This window comes from Ursus maritimus, unplaced genomic scaffold (assembly GCF_017311325.1).
Source record: "Ursus maritimus isolate PB19 unplaced genomic scaffold, ASM1731132v1 scaffold_15, whole genome shotgun sequence".
In the NCBI taxonomy this organism is placed as follows: domain Eukaryota; kingdom Metazoa; phylum Chordata; class Mammalia; order Carnivora; family Ursidae; genus Ursus; species Ursus maritimus.
In genome coordinates, this window is record NW_024423897.1 from 295,393 (window position 1) to 312,828 (window position 17,436).

At 46.9% G+C, this 17,436-nt stretch overlaps 2 protein-coding genes and 1 long non-coding RNA gene across 8 annotated transcripts in view; 2 read left to right on the top strand and 1 right to left on the bottom strand.

Annotated features, from left to right (window-relative positions):
* Positions 1–9: 9 nt before the first annotated feature.
* On the top strand, positions 10–5,078 carry RAB24 (RAB24, member RAS oncogene family). Of its 3 annotated transcripts, none has more exons than XM_008692326.2 (8): positions 10–492; positions 576–644; positions 857–935; positions 1,045–1,112; positions 1,190–1,289; positions 1,509–1,559; positions 1,703–1,765; positions 4,904–5,078. In XM_008692326.2, the coding sequence occupies exons 1-8, from the start codon at positions 376–378 to the stop codon at positions 4,954–4,956; spliced, it is 600 nt and encodes a 199-aa protein (XP_008690548.1). In that variant the 5' UTR covers positions 10–375; the 3' UTR covers positions 4,957–5,078. The 3 variants fall into 3 exon arrangements, with proteins under 3 accessions (XP_008690548.1, XP_008690549.1, XP_008690547.1); XM_008692327.2 differs by lacking the exon at positions 4,904–5,078 and adding an exon at positions 1,854–2,247 and having other exon boundaries at positions 11–492; XM_008692325.2 differs by lacking the exon at positions 4,904–5,078 and adding an exon at positions 1,886–2,247 and having other exon boundaries at positions 14–492.
* Positions 5,079–8,012: 2,934 nt separating this feature from the next.
* The window catches only part of NSD1 (nuclear receptor binding SET domain protein 1), a 142,179-nt gene continuing 132,755 nt past the window's right edge, over positions 8,013–17,436 (bottom strand). For all 4 annotated transcript variants that reach the window (XM_040630246.1, XM_040630248.1, XM_040630247.1 and 1 more), the window contains 5 exons: positions 17,320–17,436; positions 16,123–16,264; positions 13,716–13,822; positions 11,516–11,720; positions 8,013–9,925 (listed from right to left, as the gene is read on the bottom strand). In XM_040630246.1, the coding sequence (XP_040486180.1) occupies positions 8,301–9,925; positions 11,516–11,720; positions 13,716–13,822; positions 16,123–16,264; positions 17,320–17,436 (2,196 nt within the window). In that variant the 3' untranslated portion in view covers positions 8,013–8,300. The remainder of the gene's footprint in view (positions 9,926–11,515; positions 11,721–13,715; positions 13,823–16,122; positions 16,265–17,319) is intronic.
* LOC103664452 lies at positions 8,903–11,508 on the top strand. Its single transcript, XR_569025.2, has 3 exons — positions 8,903–8,996; positions 11,138–11,271; positions 11,386–11,508. It is a non-coding gene; the product is annotated as an uncharacterized LOC103664452 (long non-coding RNA).

Here is a 17,436-nt window from a genome sequence, read left to right on the forward strand (position 1 = left end):
CCCGCGGGAGTCGCGGCGCTGCGGGTCCGACCCAGGTTGAAGGGGCCCTTAGATTTCGTGGGGAATCCGTGCCGGAGCGACGCCTAATCCCGGCGAGCGAGCTGGGCGGCGGCATGCGGCGCCGTTGAGGGCGCTGCCGCGCGCGCTCCCAGGCCGCCCTGAGTCCTGGGCTTTTCGAAGGAGCATCAGCGCCTGGGGCCGAGGAGCGGGTCAGACGCGGACGCTGCCGAGCTCCGGCCGACGCGGTGTCTCCAGTCGTAGGTTGGCGCCTGGGGTCGGGGACTGAGGCTTGGGCGCTGCCTGCCCGAGCGGAGATCCGGGTTTGCCTCCCGCCCCCGCTCAGGACCCTGACGCGGGCGAGGCGGCCCCGGGAGCATGAGCGGGCAGCGCGTGGACGTCAAGGTGGTGATGCTGGGCAAGGAGTACGTGGGCAAGACAAGCCTGGTGGAACGATACGTGCACGACCGCTTCCTGGTGGGGCCCTATCAGAACGTGAGTGCGCCGCGCGGGGCCCGGCACGAGTGGGAGGGAGCTGGCCGGCACCCACGGCCCTGATCACTTCCCCCTGATTGCAGACCATCGGGGCCGCCTTCGTGGCCAAGGTGATGTCCGTTGGAGACCGGACGGTGACTTTAGGTATTTGGGTAAGTCCCCTGGGCAGTCCTGAGAAAACCCATTCCTGAGAAGAGTTAGGTTCTCCTGCCTGTTCCTGGCTGACTTGTGGTCTCGTAGAGGCCATTTTTCTATTCTAGACCCTAGTTTAAAGAGAGGGGTCTGGAAGACGTGGTATTAGTTTGCAGTGTTGGGGAGTAGCTCTGTAACTCAGGCCAGGGCTGAACCGCCCCCTGCCTTTCAGGACACAGCAGGCTCTGAGCGCTACGAGGCCATGAGCCGAATCTACTATCGGGGCGCCAAGGCTGCCATCGTCTGCTATGGTAAGAGGGGTTCTGGCCTGTTCCTCAAACAAGAGGGGGTGGGTGTCAGGCTGGCCTTAGAGAACTGCCCCTGATCCTTGGTTGTGTTTTCTGCGTGTCCCGTATCAAGACCTGACGGACAGCAGCAGTTTTGAGCGGGCAAAGTTCTGGGTGAAGGAACTGCGCAACCTAGAGGAGGTAAGTGCCAGACCTCACCAGACGACCAGGGGCTGGTGGTCCATGGGAGTAGGCCTGACCTTGTCTTCCTGCTCCAGGGCTGTCAGATCTACCTGTGTGGCACCAAGAGTGACCTGCTGGAGGAGGACAGGCGGCGTCGACGTGTGGACTTCCACGACGTCCAGGACTATGCAGACAGTAGCTGTTGCTCAGCTCCCTGGGGGTGGGGGAGGGAGGTGGCTGCTTGGGTGGAGCACAGAAAATAGGGACTGCCTTAGCTGCCATGGCAAGATCCCTTGGGAAGGTCTTCTGGCCTCCCTAAAGGTATGGGGTCCATTAGATTCCCTGAACTGCTAGCCTTCCCCTTTGTATCCACCTGATTCTCAGGTAGAAGGCTTTAGTTACTTCTCTTTACAGATATCAAAGCTCAGCTCTTTGAAACATCCAGCAAGACGGGCCAGAGTGTGGGTGAGTGCTGTCGGGGCCCTCATAGCAGGAACAGGCAGGGGCGCCAGAGGAGGCAGAGAAGAAGAGCCTAGAGGGCTGGGTTACTGGGTGATTCCAGGGTTACCGGCTTTGAGCCCTCACTGACTTGTCCTTTTTCCTGCCAGACGAGCTCTTCCAGAAAGTGGCAGAGGATTACGTCAGTGTGGCTGCTTTCCAGGTGATGACAGGTGTGTGTGCTTCCCCAAGCCTCTCTGGAGACTTCCTCTAGGCCCACAGCATCTGGCCCCCTTCATGAGTTACCTGATCCCCAAACAGAATGGTGCTGAGCTGCCACCTCTCTTTGACAGAGGACAAGGGCGTGGACCTGAGCCAGAAGGCAAACCCCTACTTCTACAGCTGTTGTCATCACTGAGTCACCGCCACACACCTGGCCTAGGGGAATTGAAGGAATTCCCCCAGAAGGGCTAGACCTAGCTCCTGTCTGGCTTGAATGGTCATACGTCTGAGCTACCCCCGGTCCCCACGGCAGCAGAGGTGGCACCTGCCTGTGCTGGCCCACAGAACGGAGGCAGCATTGGGCTGACTGATGGGCATGAGGAGGGTAAAGGCTTATTTGGACCCCAGGCTCCTGCCCTGGACAGCACTTGTGTCTGCAGATTATTTAAGTGGCTTTTGATTTGTAAATAAAATCAATGCACTGTGAATCACACTCAGCCCCTCTCCCTGCTGTGTGGATTAGGTGCCAAGACACCTAGTTCTTTCTGGGGTTACCTGGCTGGCCTCACTTCCTATACTAAGGTTCCTCCCAGCTCTTATTCTTTTGGAAACCAAGTAGCTTCACTCCAGAGTTGGATCTAAGATAATGTAGAAACAAAAGGGCCTTTTCCTGTTCTTTGGGGGAGACAAAGATAGGTAAGGGGCTGGGGTTGGGGCAATGCGAAGCTCACGCGAGGCAGGCACTTAAGTGGTGTCCAGAGATCAAAGGGTCAAGCACTCCTACCTCAGACTGGCTGGTTCTACCACTATTTCTGTCACGTCTAGGTCCATGAGTCATGTCTGTGGCTCAGATCCTAAGCTTCCCAGCAACACACTACAAGGTGGCTTAATGGAAGAGAAATTGTAAGTTCTGCAAGACAAAAAGGTCTTAGAGATCCAGACTGGGATCCAATTCAGCTATCAACAGAAAAGGGACCTAAACCTGGCCTCAGTTTCTCATCTGTAAGATCAGGTGACCACTACCCCGTTCAGGGTGGCGAAGAATCCTGAGCAGAAAGTAATTCTAGGACTGAATGTTTGTTTTCCCACACTATTCCACAGAGGTCTTTCTGCTGAAGGGCATGAAGTTCAGGACTAGGTCAGAAGGAGAGTAAGACTCCCAAGACTCCCCCAAAGTATATTTTTGGGTCTTAGAAGTATCAGGTGTTACGGACGATAGGGCTGGTGCTTCCTGTTCAGCTAAAAAGCATATGGCAGCCCCTTTCCAGTACGGGAGGCCTGGCGGCTTTGCCTCTGCTTTCCTGCCTTAGGCCTGGGCCAGGTCTTCTGTAGTGCCTAGCACCTATCTCCAAAGAACTAAAAACGTGGCCAGAATGGTCAGACTCAACACTCAGAAAAAATGCTTTGGTTCCACTTCCTTTTTTAAAACCAATTCCTCAAAATACCCTTCCTTCATGGTAATGGAAGCTTCCTGTATAGGGGCTGAAACTGACACCAGCCACTCCCAAAAGAAGTGAGACAGTCCGGCAGCTGGGGCTGCTGGGAGGAAACCCATACCACTCCTGGAGATGCTGAGAGGAGGGGCTCACCTCCACCATGGCCCCAACCTGGGAACTATCTCAGGGGCTGGTTTCTGCTCTCACCCCAAACCCATCTTCCCTCCTGTTAAGCTACATCTCCCCACGGACAACAAACAAAACACAGGGCAAGGGCCATAAGAGTAAAGTTAAACTTTACTTTACAGTAATTTTTTTTCTATATACAAAGAATTACAGTACATGTTTATGGGGACTCCTACAGGGCTCCCCTCTTTTTCACTAAGAGTTTCACTTACAGCTGACAATCTATGGGGGGAGGAGGGGGCAAAAGACCAGTGATGGACCTCAGCTGACACCCCCCCCCACCACCCCTTTCTTAAAAATATATAGATCTCTATTGTCAGCTTGTTTCTTTGCCAAGACTTAGAAAGCTGCTCTTCCATGAGCTCCTGTGTGCTGCACTCACCCATCTTCAACACACTCCTCTACACGCACACACAGGCAGCACCCACCTTGGACCTGGAGACCGCCTGCTCTCTGCCCCTACCCTGGAAGTCTAAAGCACCACAACCATTCACCCCTGCTCCTACTCCCTGGGCTCATCTCCTGTCCACAAAGCTTTGTGTGACTTCCAGGGTGTTAGACCTGAAGCCCCTCAACAGCCTGATGGTTTGAAAGTCATGGGAAAGCAGCTCTAGAGAAGGGTCCATGTAAAGAGTTTAACATAATTTTGCTTATGCTGGTAAGAAACATTTCTCAGGCTGTGGATTTCTAATTAAAATAAACTCTTTCCACTTCCTTAAGAAATATTACCCTTAATCTTCATAAGCAATCGAGGTGCTCCCATGAGAGTGGAAGAGGTAGAGAGGGGCAGAAGGTAACAGAAGAAGAACCCCACGGCTGGAGCTCTCTACCAACCTGTTCTAGGCAGTGTGGACGGAGGCTACACCAGGTGACAAGGTGACACCAGCCCTGAGAAACTCAATGGCCACCCTCGTCTGGATACAGCATCTCTTCCACCTAGGATTACACTGACCCACTCCAGGGTCGGGTGCAGGCTTCGCTGAGGCTCTGCCTTTGCCTTCGCTAAAGTTAGAGCCTCAAAGAAACCATTCTGCATAAAACTTCTTCCTCCCAAACAGGAACCTGGGTTTCTCTAAGTCACCAGTCCCTCAACCCTTGGCAGTGCTTATTTATACCAGAAAATTAGCACCATCATTACATTTTTTGTGTGTTCAAAGCAATTATCTATTCTTATTTCAATCTGTACTACAGCAACCTCTGGCCCTGCTGCACTGGCCCTAGGAAGCTCAGCTGAGAGCTAACGGGCCACAGCCAACGAAAGTCTCATGCAGCAGCTACCTAGCTCTAAGTGATCTGGAATGTCTAGCCCATGACGCAGCCCAAGCATTATTTAGCAGGAAAAGGGGCTTGTGGCAGCTCCTTTCTTGCCATGATCTCAGGTGAGGAGACTGGGGCCACTCTGACCTGGCTGACAAACCCCAAGAAGGTGACAATATCCTCCGAGAAAGCCTTAGGAGAAAACCCACTTTATAGGAGCTGAGGGCAAAATCCATCCACGTTTAGTGCTTTCCTGATTCCTTTCCACAGGGGAAGCTGCCAGGACCAGACTTCCTTCCTGCCATTCTTTTCTCATGATGTGACCTGGGAGTCCAGCTCCAGTGAGGAGATGCTGCTGAGCCTGGGAAAGGATCGCTGATGCACTTCGTGCCCTGACTGTAGTGTGGGGTAGAGAATGTGGAGATAAAATAATTATTTCCATCAATGCTGAAGATGCAGATTTGGTAGTTGTTCATTAAGAGGATCAACACAGTGACTTCAATCACCTCAAACTCAGTAACTTCAGGGGGAAGCAGACATTTAAAAACCTGGGATCCTTCTGTAGCAATGACAGCGGTTTTGCTATTAGAATTGGTCTGCTCCAGCAGAAGCAGCAAATGAGGCTTTGAATTCAAATTTCAATAGTTTTCATAAAGTTCTTCTGACTTAACAGGGCTAGGAGAGATATTGGTTCTTTAGTTACCTATGGAAGCTATGACTTCCCCCCTGGAAACTCCTGGGGACTGGCTTAGAGGCACTCTCTCTTGAAATCCTGATTTCTAGGCACTTGGCCAAATACCAAAATACCATCCTGCACAAAGATCAGGAGTTTCTAAGAGAAAAGCTTTTAACTGCCAATTCACACCCTCTGGAGAAAAAGTCTCAGTACAAAGCTCCAGGAGAGTCCCCAAGGGCTAGCAGGGTCACTCCTTCCCCACTGTCCCTCATGCAAGAGTTTCAATTCCCCAATAGTCCTTCTAACTCTGCTTCTAATTGTACGGTGACTGCTTTCTTGATGTTAACAATCTGGTATCAGATGCTGCTATCAGTAAGCCTGATAGCTCAATTTCTAGTTTCCATTCTACCTGAGAGTCTTTCAGTAACCCTCACAGAAGCCTGGCTTGTCCATACATTTAGATAAAGAACTGCCACCACCCCCCACCCCCACCCCCAAACCAAGCACAGCTCAAAAGTTGTTTTCCCAGGCAGGTCTGGAAGGAAGTTTCCAGTAAATGGTGGAGAATGGAAAGAACCAAAACCAAACCACAAAATGGCCAATCATGGTCCACCTTTCCCTCACTCCTTGTCCTGTGAGACATATCCAGAGCGGCTGTCAAGTCAATTACCTACCAAAGCCTACTTCAGAGAAGCTATTTCAGGATCAAACTTCGCCACTTAAATTTCTTACATAGCCTGCACACACACACACCCCCCCCAAATTCACAGTTTATTTCATGAAACAAAGAGCTACGGTAATTTAACACACAACATAGTGAAAGGAGATTCCGACAGTGCAGTGCGAATATCTTTTTCTGATCACAACTACAGATGACAGGAGAGAAAAGGGCACAGGACTGGCACCAAGCAAACCCTACTCATACAGCCTAAGAGATTAGGAAAAGGGACCTACTAGCTGCAGTTATATACTTATTATTCTCACACATGATAAATACTTAATATAATGAACTTTAATGTTCTGGGTGGATTTCTTTAAAAATATCTTTTCCATGGTTTAAAATTTTTTTAAAAAAGAAAATAAGATGCTTTGTTTTCTCTTCCTTTTGAACAAAGAGCTTTTCCTCTCTCATGATGTGGGAAGAGAGATAGGATGAAAAGGGGAGAACTAGGCAGGTGGACTTTACAGAGGAGATTCCGAGGTCTAAGTGGGATGCAGAGAGAGGCCCCTACACTCGGGACAGCCCTGCCCAGCCTCGTACCTCTGCCTGAGTTCAAGTGTCTCAACCCGAGACAGACTTTGGGAAATAAAAGCAAATTCTTCTTTTAATCTTTATATAAAGCGCAAATGCTTCTATAACTATTGTTTCCTCCTTAGAAGTGATGTGGGTAACCTCAATAGGAACTTAGGAGGAGGAAATTGGGACACAATACAGAATCCTGTTGAGAGTGTAAAAGCCATAACTGAAACAGAATGGCCAGGAGACATCTGGGCCAGGAGATGGCCTGTTGGCTAAAGCTGCTGGCTAAGTTGGCAAAGCAGAGAGGTAAACACGTTTGGTCTAGGGACAAAGGAGGGGTGAGTGAATGGGAAGGAACTGGCCAAACAGCACTTCCTGTTGGCAGTTGGTGAGCTGGGTGAATGGTAGGGCAGGGTAGCACCAACAGATTTCCCAGCCCTTGGGCCCCAGCTCAGGGCAGCAGTAACAGATAATCAGCAGTTATGAGGAATCATCTCTCAGACTGGAAATTGCTCTAAACACCACATCTTGCCAGTCACAGGGGAAGGGTTCTGGCCTGCCCTTGAACAAAGTCAGCAGGCAGATGCTCTCAGTACAGAACACAGCAATTCTCAGGGATAGGGTGATAGAATCCACCAGTGAAGGAGAGGACTCCCTCCATTCAGGTAGGAGGGCAAAGGATCAGAAGAGAAGTAATTTTCCATCAGGACCTGGCACTCTCCCTGAGCTGGTGGTAGATCTAGCCCAGAGCTTGCCAGAGACTCCCTATGTCCACTGCCCGACTCTGAAATCTGAAAGCACCTGAGTATTTGGGGGGTGGGCATGGGGTGGGCTGATGTAAAAGGAGGAAAACTGGTAGAAAAGAAAGGTAAGCTTGCCAATTGCCTTCTTATACTTCGGGAAAGCCATGTCCTTGTAGAGCCCAGCCGCCACAACCAGCCCCTCTGCCAGGACAGACTTTCAGACTCTGCACAGCCCAGACAGAAGCAGTAGCGGCTGCCCAGCCAACGGCTCTGCTTGGTCTCGACGCAACCCCCCACCCCCACCTAGAGAGACCTCCACACGAGCGTGCGTGCATCACACGCACACCCAACCAGGGGACACTTACTCAACACAACCACTTCTGGGGCCATAAAGGACATTACAAAATGAGTCTGGAGCCCCAGGGCCCCTCAGAACTTCCTGTTATTTCCTGGTCAAAGGTTCGTGAAAACAGCCTGGGAACCCAGGCAGGCATGTTAGGCTCACAGGGATCAGGTCTTATCTCTGCATCTCCTGTCAGTGCCTAGCACCTGGCCTAGCACACGTGAATGCTCAAGAAATCACCACTGATATGAGCAGGTATCTGTTCTTCCCGAGTGTTCATCAGGTGCCCTCAGTGGGGCTCTGCAGGGCTAGAGAAATAACTTCGAGAGCCCCTCTACCTTCCAACCTGACCAGTGGAATTGAATCCCATGCTTGACTCCAGAGTGGACTTTTTATTTCAAGTTACCATGTGTAAAGGTTGGCGGAAAAAGACCCAAGTCTGTCTGTCTCCTTGGCTGGGGCCCACTTGGATTTCCATACATGGTTTACACAACCACATGCCCCCACTGGCTAATGTCACAAGAGTTCTGAGTGTTGGGATAGAAGGAAAGAATAACAGTGGAAACGTGTTGGGGGTCTGCTTTTTAAGAGGGGAAAAGAAAGATGATTTCCCTTCCCCAAGAACCCTGGGGGCAGCTGGTCTGGTCACGTGACATTTACTCATATTACTTCTGTTCTGACTCTGCACACTTGTGACTGGAAGGAGCCTGGTTAAGAGCTGGAAGTGTATTTTGCTCTGGCTTAGGGTCTTGCCCTCTTCCAAGAGACCAGCAAGTCTGTGCCAATGTCTGTGTGCTCCCAGAGGACCAGCAAGATGGCGATATTGTCTGTCCAGCCACCATGGGCCAGAGCCCTGGTGAGGCCTTTCCCAGGGCCCAGGGACTCTGCTCTGCAGTTGCCAACTTCTTTTCTTCAGTACAGAGGGAGGATGGGGCCTTCCCAAGAGGCCTGAAGGACTGCCCACTCTTGGCAGCAAGTCCAGGTAGTTGCTGGCCTCCAGCCATCTGCTTCACCTGCTTCACCAGGCCCGGTGCTTGGCTGGGAGGCCCTGGTGTCTGCTCCACCCCTGCAGGTGCTCTTCCTGAGGCCTGAGTTGTTGGCTCATATAAAAAAGCCTTGGCAGGGGGCTGAGAGAGAAGTCTGGCCTGGGTGAGTGATTTAACCGCTTGCCAGGAGTGCTCCGAAGGGACTGCTGCTTTCCCTGGTGGCTGAAGGACAGGATCTGACACACTGCCTCTCTCTACAGCTCGCGGCATTTGCCCAAGACCTTTGCTGGCAGTCCACGAGCTTGACTCCAACACTGGCATCTTCTCATCAACCTGTGGTGTGACCTCATGAGGTGAAGCAGCCCGTTCTTTCTGGTGAGGAGTTAGGTCTATGAGATCCATCACCAAAGCAGCTCTATTTTTTGACTGAGTATTCTGGTCCACGGGCCTCAGTGCTTTTTCTTTAGCTACCAGGGTCTGGACCACAGCTGATAGTACTTTGTCAGGAGGTGGGAGTCTCTGGGACAAAGAAGCATGGGATTTGTCTGGGGGCCTGTCTGAAGTCTGGGGTTTGGGACCACTGGTGACTAGCAGTCTGTCTGGCGGTGGAAGTCTCAGGCCAGTAGGGACTGGGGTTTTCTCCAGTGACTGGGGCCTTGGGCTGGCAGCACCTATGGATTTATCCAGCCTTGGGTCAGCTGTCCCCAGAGGTCTTTCCAGTGGTTGGGACCTGACTGAGGGTGAGGAGCTTACACCAGTCACTGAAGAGGGTTTGTCAGATAGTTGGGGTCTTGGTCCTGCCACTGCAGGTGGCCTGTCCAATGGCTTCTGGCTGGATACCAAGGATTGGGGTTTGGTCCCCGACCCAGCAAGGTCCCTGACCCTATCTACAGGCTGGGGCCTGGAGTCAGTTCTGTCAGAAGGTCTTTCAGGAAGCGGTGGCCTCTGACAAGTCCCTGCCAGAGCTTTTTTGGACAATGACAGTGTCTGGTTGGTGTCAGCAGGCAGCTTATCCAACATCTTGGGCCCCTGAGCAGCCACTCCTGACGAATGCTCTGCCAGGTGAGTGCCTGGGCCTGGAGGCAGCGGTACTGGGGGAGGCACATACTCACGGATCTCCCCAGGTTCCAGAGGGTTGGGCCCGCAGGGGTCATGCTCAGTACAAGACAAACGCCCATCCAATTTGGAGATGAAGAGCATCCCTTCCCGATGCTGCTTACAAAAGGAGCTGGGACACATCTCACAGAAGGAGGCTGCTTCCTTCCCACAGATGTCACACTGATGCCAAGGACACTCCCATTTCCCTAAAAACACAGATGTGAAACAAACGCTTAGGAAGACAAGCAAGGTTCATGAAACGGGCCATGGGCCTGAGCCTGGGTCAAAGGAGTGATTTCAAACAGCCGCCTTCTGCAAAGAGCTCATGGCACTCACTTGGCACCTCCCCTGCCCCAGAATCTGACTCTCCCGTACAACACATACAAATAAAAGCCAAGTACCAAGCAGTAACTGAGTACCAGCTGAACATACAGGCAGGAGTAATTTCTTATTTGTATGACTATTTCTAGCAAAAGGGGAAAAAAACTAAAACTCCCTTTAGACAGAATGTGAAGATACTACTTCCACCGTTTTGCAAACTCCATTTGTCTTATATAGGCTTTCAATATTCGACTCTAAAGGGATAATCTCAGCTATTTAAGCTTCTGCTTATTTGGTTTTATTTAGGAACAGGGAGCAGATATACAAATGTGAAAAACTGAGCGGATTTTCCTTTGCTCAGTTTCAAGCCTTGAAACGAGCACAAATTTTACCTGTACCATCCACACAGAACCAGTGGAAAAGACCCTGACCTACCATCTATTTGCCCCCATTTCATGACACCTGAGAGTCTCTGCCGTGGATGGTGTTTTCGCCCCGGCTCATAGTTTCCAAATAAACTACGCTAGCCCTGACTTCTGGCTCCTGGGCAAGATGAGTTCTATTGCAGCCTGTGCCAGCCACAATCCTGAGCTATTGATTCTGAAACAGTTCTCCATTTCCACTTCCTGGCATTGACAAGTCATGCTGTGGCCTTGCCCTCACACCACCTCTGTTTCTATTATTTCACTTCCCTGGCAACCATACATTGAAGGAAAGCTAGTTCAGGGATAAACGCCTCTCACTCCCACCCTGAAGTTTTCTCTCTGCAGTTCCTGGGAGCAGGCCACTAGTGACGTATAATCTCAGCTGGAGCGGCTCCCTACTGCTTTCTTGACCCCGTCAACAAACAGACCACATATCCAAGTCCCCCCAAACTCTTCTAACTCCAAATCACCACTCAAAAGTTAGCAGCTTCTCCAGCCACAAATTCCTGACACTCTGCCGGCCCAAGCAGCTCTCTCATGTGTCAGCTGCCAGAGCTGCCTCTCCTTCATACGGGAGCGGGTGAAGGGAGTTAACAGGTCCCTTCCTCAGTCCACACCTCACTGACTGGAATAACCCCAAACTCCACGCTGTCTCGACCTCTCTTTCTTTAGAAAGGAAACATGATTTCGTGGCCCTGAAGTCAGAGAACCTGGCTTGCAATCCAAGTCCTCCATCTACATGCTCTGCTGTGACAAGTCATCTCACCAAACTGGACTCTCAGTTTCCTCATCTGCATCATGGGAAGGTGAAAAGGTCTCATCTTTATGGGTTGCTGGGAGGATAAAATAACATAACACAAATGTAAATAAAGTGCTTGACATATAATGAGTAAGTTTCTGTTCCCTTCTCTATAACCTAGGATTCCAAGCCTTTATTTCCAGAATGAGAATATGAACCATTCCCCCTTCAACATTATGTGTGGGAAGACCAAGGGCTCTGATAATTCTGGCAGAGAACAAAGAGCACTCTACATGGATTTTGGCACCAACCTGCTGGTCGCTTGGTTAGATTCAGACAGTCAGCATGGTAAACTTTTGGGCAGCCTGGCTTCTTACAAGAGACGAGCTGGCCAGCATCCCCACAGCTGAAACACTCATCCTCTCGCTCCTTTGTGATTTCACCCTGGGTCCTGCGCTTGCCCTGTTGCTTCTTCTTGAATTTCTTTGACTTTTCTTCTGTGGCAATGGGTTGATTCTAGAGGTCAGATATTGAGCAGTAAGCATTCTGTCGATACATTAGTTGTGTGATCTTGACCAGGTTAACTATCCTCTCTGAGCCTCAGTCTCTCCTCTGGGAAGAGACAGTCCTCATAGACTGTTGCAAAGATAAGAGAAAATGCAGGAAAGGCACCTGGCACATCATAGGTACCCAATAAATGGTTACATTAATTCTAACTTTTCTATCAACTACTCCTGCCCCCTGAATGAAATAAAAGAGAAATAAACTTCTTTTTGTTAACACACAAGTGTGGTGTTAAAGGTTACCCTTACACTAAGTTTTATTGTTTGTCTAGGTGTATATGTTTGTGTGTGCACACACACTTCTTTATTAAACAAACCTTCACTAAGCACTTAATAAATGTCACATGCTAGGAAGGCAGAGAAAACTAAATCATGGTCCTTGCCCTCAATCAGCTATGTATAGCCCTTCAGCTGTATCAAATTAGGTTCATATCCACTACTCCCCAAGACAGACCCTGGTGCAGCCAGCAGGTCTCCTCCATGATCTCTGCAGCCCACACTTGGTTACCAAACCCCATGGGTTTCATCACATTATTTACCTTGGACTAGAAACATCCAGGATCAGTCTGATCTATTACTATCCCTCAGTGATCTCCCATTTCTAAACCTCTGCCCTCAAATTTCTCTCACTGATTCATGTGTGAAATATTACATAGATGTTAAGGATGCAAAAAACTGACATCCCTAGTGAATGTACACCATTAAACCTGGGTTAAATTCAGTTACTATACTGATTTATAGATAATAAATAAACCGGAGACCTTAAGGAACAAGACCATTTAACCAACTGACTAAAGAAAAACAACAAAAACTCAATAAAATATAGACATAATTTTCCTTATTTAATAAAAGAATAATTGGTGGGTGTTCATCATCTTCATGTGTCTTTGCTCAAAGTGATTACTCCCAGGGCATCTGATTAGCTCAGTCTGTTAAGCGTCTGCCTTCGTCTCAGGTCAGGATCCCGGAGTCCTGGGATCGAGCCCCACGTCAGGCTCCCTGCTCCACGGGGAGCCTGCTTCTCCCTCCCCCTCTGCCTGCCACTCCCCTGTTTGTGCTCTCTGTCAAATAAATAAATAAAATCTTTAAGGAAAAAAAAAAAGGTTATTCTCCTTTTAGTTATTGGTTTCTGTGCTAATTTGCATTTTTCAGTTCTTAACATAGACTTCCATAATCAAAAGAGCATAATGGGAAATACCCAGTTGGAATCACTGTGTACTGTTCATCAAAATTAAACTTCAATTTTCAGTGTGCTGAAACTTAGGACAGAAAAATCTGGATGTATGTTCATCTATTATGGTCCATACATTATATAAAAAATATAAATCACTAAAGACGATGGTTAAAAACACTATGTGACAGCAAGGAAAACATTTCTATAATATTTAAGAAATGCAGGATACAGACTTGTAAGTAAATCTTTACAGAATTATAAGCCAGTTAAAATGCACATAAAAACCCAGGGAGTAAGACACAACAATGGTTATACTTTGTTAAGATAAGATTAAGGGCCTATGTTTATCTACAGTGTTATACTACATTTAGAATCTGAAATTCAGTACTGGATTCTCTGAGATCTTTAAAAAGACAAAGAGAGAAAGAGAGGGAGACACAGACCCCAAGAATTTAAGTAGCTTATTAAGAAATGTGAGATTAGCTGAGACCAATAAAGACATGGGACGTAACCTATTTTATGGATTCCTATTTTACAGCTTTTTTAGTTAGAAAGGTATCACCAATGAGAAGTCGGAAAATCATTCAACAACACCCACAGATCTACTCTTGAGTAACCAAACTGATCATCGGCATGCTTAGTTAAGTGCCACTAGCCCTACTGACAACTATCCAATCTCATTATTCCAAAGAGACATCTTAAAGAGTCAGCTGTGCCACTGGTTAGGGAGGGAGGACCACACCATTATTCCCGATGGAAACGTTTGGAAGGTACCTTTGGCCTTACACCCAAAAAGCCACTGCAGTTTGGGGCTCCACATTTGCAAACAGTCTTTCCATTCCCAAGACATTCTAGGTTGTAGTTGAAGGTAAGTTCAGTGCCTGCATAAAAGACCATGAAAATATTAATATGTATGGTTTTAATTATATTACTTCTGTATTAATCACAAAGGATACGGACTTGCAAGAGAAAGACTGTTCAGAGGACAGAGGGATTTATTAACTCTAATCCCACTATATTAAAGAAATACTAATTAATTCTAATCCTGTAGTATTATTAATCAGCAAATACAACTTAATAACAGAAAAACCTACACAGGTTAACAGGTAATATTTAAAATAACCTTTACTGTAGAGATGTTAATTATCCCAAGTTGTTTTTTGTTTTCTAATTAGATTCAAAATATATTAATTCATTACCAAAAATGAACAACATCTCACTGTATACACTGATGTGCTAGGCACTGGGAATGTTAAATATGAAGAAAACCTGCTGATCTGTGCCAAACCTAGCAGAACTTAAGGGAGAGACATCTCAATACAGAGTAGTACTAGAGAACTCTACACCACAGACTCAGGCCCCGGCTTTATATCCCTGTTACCACAATCTAGCGGCGTGATTTGAGCCCTGAGTACATTTGTTAAATGGAGAAACAACAATTTCACAAGCTTATTTAGAGAATATGACATAATGTACATAGAAGTAATTTGTAAACTTTAAGAAGAGATGTACAGACTTAAGGTACAAATTGTCCCCTTTCTATCAAAAGTGCATCTTATCAAAACTAGAGGAAATAAAACACACAAACATTCAAATTCAAAGCACATTAGGGAAGAGCTCACAAATACAAGAATTTGATATATGTATACAATGAGATTAACTCTGGGTCAGGTTAATGGTTCACCATTAATGTGTTAAGTGACAATCATTTGGTCAAAATGATCAAATCTTAGAATATTTCCCACTGCAGACTGACCTGTCTTCCATCAATGAGACTAACTGATATAGTTTTTCATCTAATATTGGATTAATACAGATTATTTGTTTATTTAGCTAAACAAATTGTAAAGCAGCTGCCTCACATTTAGGAGTCCAAATGGTACAAAAACCAGAATCACTCATGGCCTGGTGAGATGTTCACACTGCAAGGAGCTTGGAGGAACCAAGACTGACCAAGATAAGAGCAGGGTTCTGTCTCTCCTCTCACATTCACCGTGAAATACTGCACTGAATCACAGATATTTCTTATTAAACAATTTATGAGTATATAACTGAATTTTCATTGATTTAATGTCCTTACATTACAACTCAACCATATACACAAGTATGAGATAACATAACCTGCTGCTTATTCACCATCCACTATGTAAACATAACTGAACAAGGGATAAATCAGAAGGTATCGGTGTGCATTAGGAAAGACTCATACCATTCTAGAAAAGAGTCCAATATACAACAATCCTTGAGGTTTGCACTTATGGGGACAGCAAAAGGCATTGGAGAAAAGATAAAAAGGAATATGACACATGTGGCAGAAAGTACAACAGGTAATGAAGAATGCATGAAGCTAAATGAGTACAGAGAGCGAGCTGAAAAGTTCTGATTCCATCTGTCAAGGCTGTAGCTCCACAGGAACGCCGCATAGCACTGAGCATTCTGTCTCGTTCCTCTCATCCCACCCATGCAGACTGGAGGTCAAGTGAGGACAAGAACAAGGTCTGTGAATTCCCATACCATGCTACTTGAGCTAAGTGAATATGGGAGAAGAGAGAAGAAAAAACTGTGGCTAGAAATGGTAGAGAAATACATCCCCATGGACAAAGACTAAAGTTCCAAGTACAAATGTACTGAAAGCAGTCAGGAGAGACAGAAGGACCAAAGTCATGGGACTGGATAACATCTGAGTAATTAATACAAAGGACACGCCCCCAGGGTGGTCGGAGGTGCCAGACCCAAGAATCCAAGTTAACACAGGTATATACCATACACTTCACAACATTTTTGCAAGGATTAAATATGCTTGAAATAGTGTCTGACAGTGGTGCTAAGGGGAGAGAAAATGGGGAATTAGCTTTTAATGGGTACAGAGTTTCACTTGGGGAAGATGAAAGGGTTATAGAGATGGATGGAGGTGACAGCTGCAAAACAATGTGAATGGATCTACTGCCACAAAACTGTACAATTAAAAAATGATTAAATGATAAATTTTATGTTATGTGTAATCTGCCATACCACCATCACCACCAAAAATATTCCATGCCAAGTACCACCTGGAAAGTCTCTTCCGTATCTCCAAGAGTTTGCAGACCTCATTCTGGATTCCAGGACATATGGGATTTTTTAGATGATTTTAAGACCTGAAATTCCTTTCTTAGCTCCAGAACCCTGAACTGATTCTTACCTGCTTTAATATCACTCAGGGCAAAAAGGCCAACACGGGTATCTCCATTCACAGACCATTTCTGTGTTTCACAGTTGGGCTGGCAGCAGTGATTCATGAACCGAGCGTAGTTTCCTTTGGGACCAGCGTCAATGATCCGGTCCTAGAATTCCAAGAGATGATGCTCAGTAGGTATTTCCTGTATATTCTAACAAGCTGGAGTTCCTCTATGTAAAGTTTGACTCTCCCAGGAGTGGTTCTCAAAGTGCAGTCACTAATCCAGCAATAGCACCACATCTATTATTCGCTGGAAATACAAATTCTTGGGCTGCACTTCACATATACTAAAGCAGAACCTCTGAGGTGGGGCTCAGCAATCCACGTTATAACAAGGCCACTAGGTGATTCTGATATATGCTGAAGTTTGAGGACGATGGCCCTAGAAGCAGCAGTTTGCCCCATCCTCTCAATTAGGTGGTCCTGAATCCTGGCTACACGTTAGAAATCAGCTAAGGAGTTTTTAATATTGATGTTGAGACCCCATCCCAAACAAAGATCTGAATATCTGGAGGTGACGATCTCACAAACCAAAGGGTTCAACTTAATAAATGTTCACGAAGTTTCACACTAGGAAAGAATTCTGCTATAACAGCCAATGGAAGGGGTTGGGGATTGCTAGCAGACCTTAATATTCAGGTGCAAGAAGAATGTCAGATATACAGAAAATAAACACATTAGGATGCTGGAATTAGGAATGAGTCCCAATTATAATTCTAGGCACTAATGAAATGAAACTCATCAGCAAACTCCTATGATTGAAAAAGTAACTTGGGTTCAGAAGCTGAGTTCTACAATTTATGTGACCTTCTCAGTGCACTAAATATTAACAAATTAGCTTCTCAATCTATAAAATAAAAGGGTGAAAGAATGATTATTTACTTGGCTGGGTTCAGGTTTTAATCTTATAGGAAAAATACTAAAAGACATAATACCCAACTCGTATCGGACAGTTCAAAAAGAATGCAGTCGCTCTGTTGACTTTGGCAAGGGATGGATAGCCAGAAACGAGCAAATTTAGCTACTCCCGAACCCTGACAGAGCAAACCCTACCACCGTAAGGGGAAGACGTTGTTTTGGGCAGTGAATTACATGCCTACAAACACTATGGCTGGGACAATATCAATTTCACAATCTTATAACAATGGAAATAACACTTACTTTGTCTAGAGTAAGCATATAGAAATTGGTGATATCATGTTCTTGTGCGTAACGGATTCGGGCTCTGCACTCTTCTTCATCTATTAGCTCACCCACATACTCATTCACAAATTCACC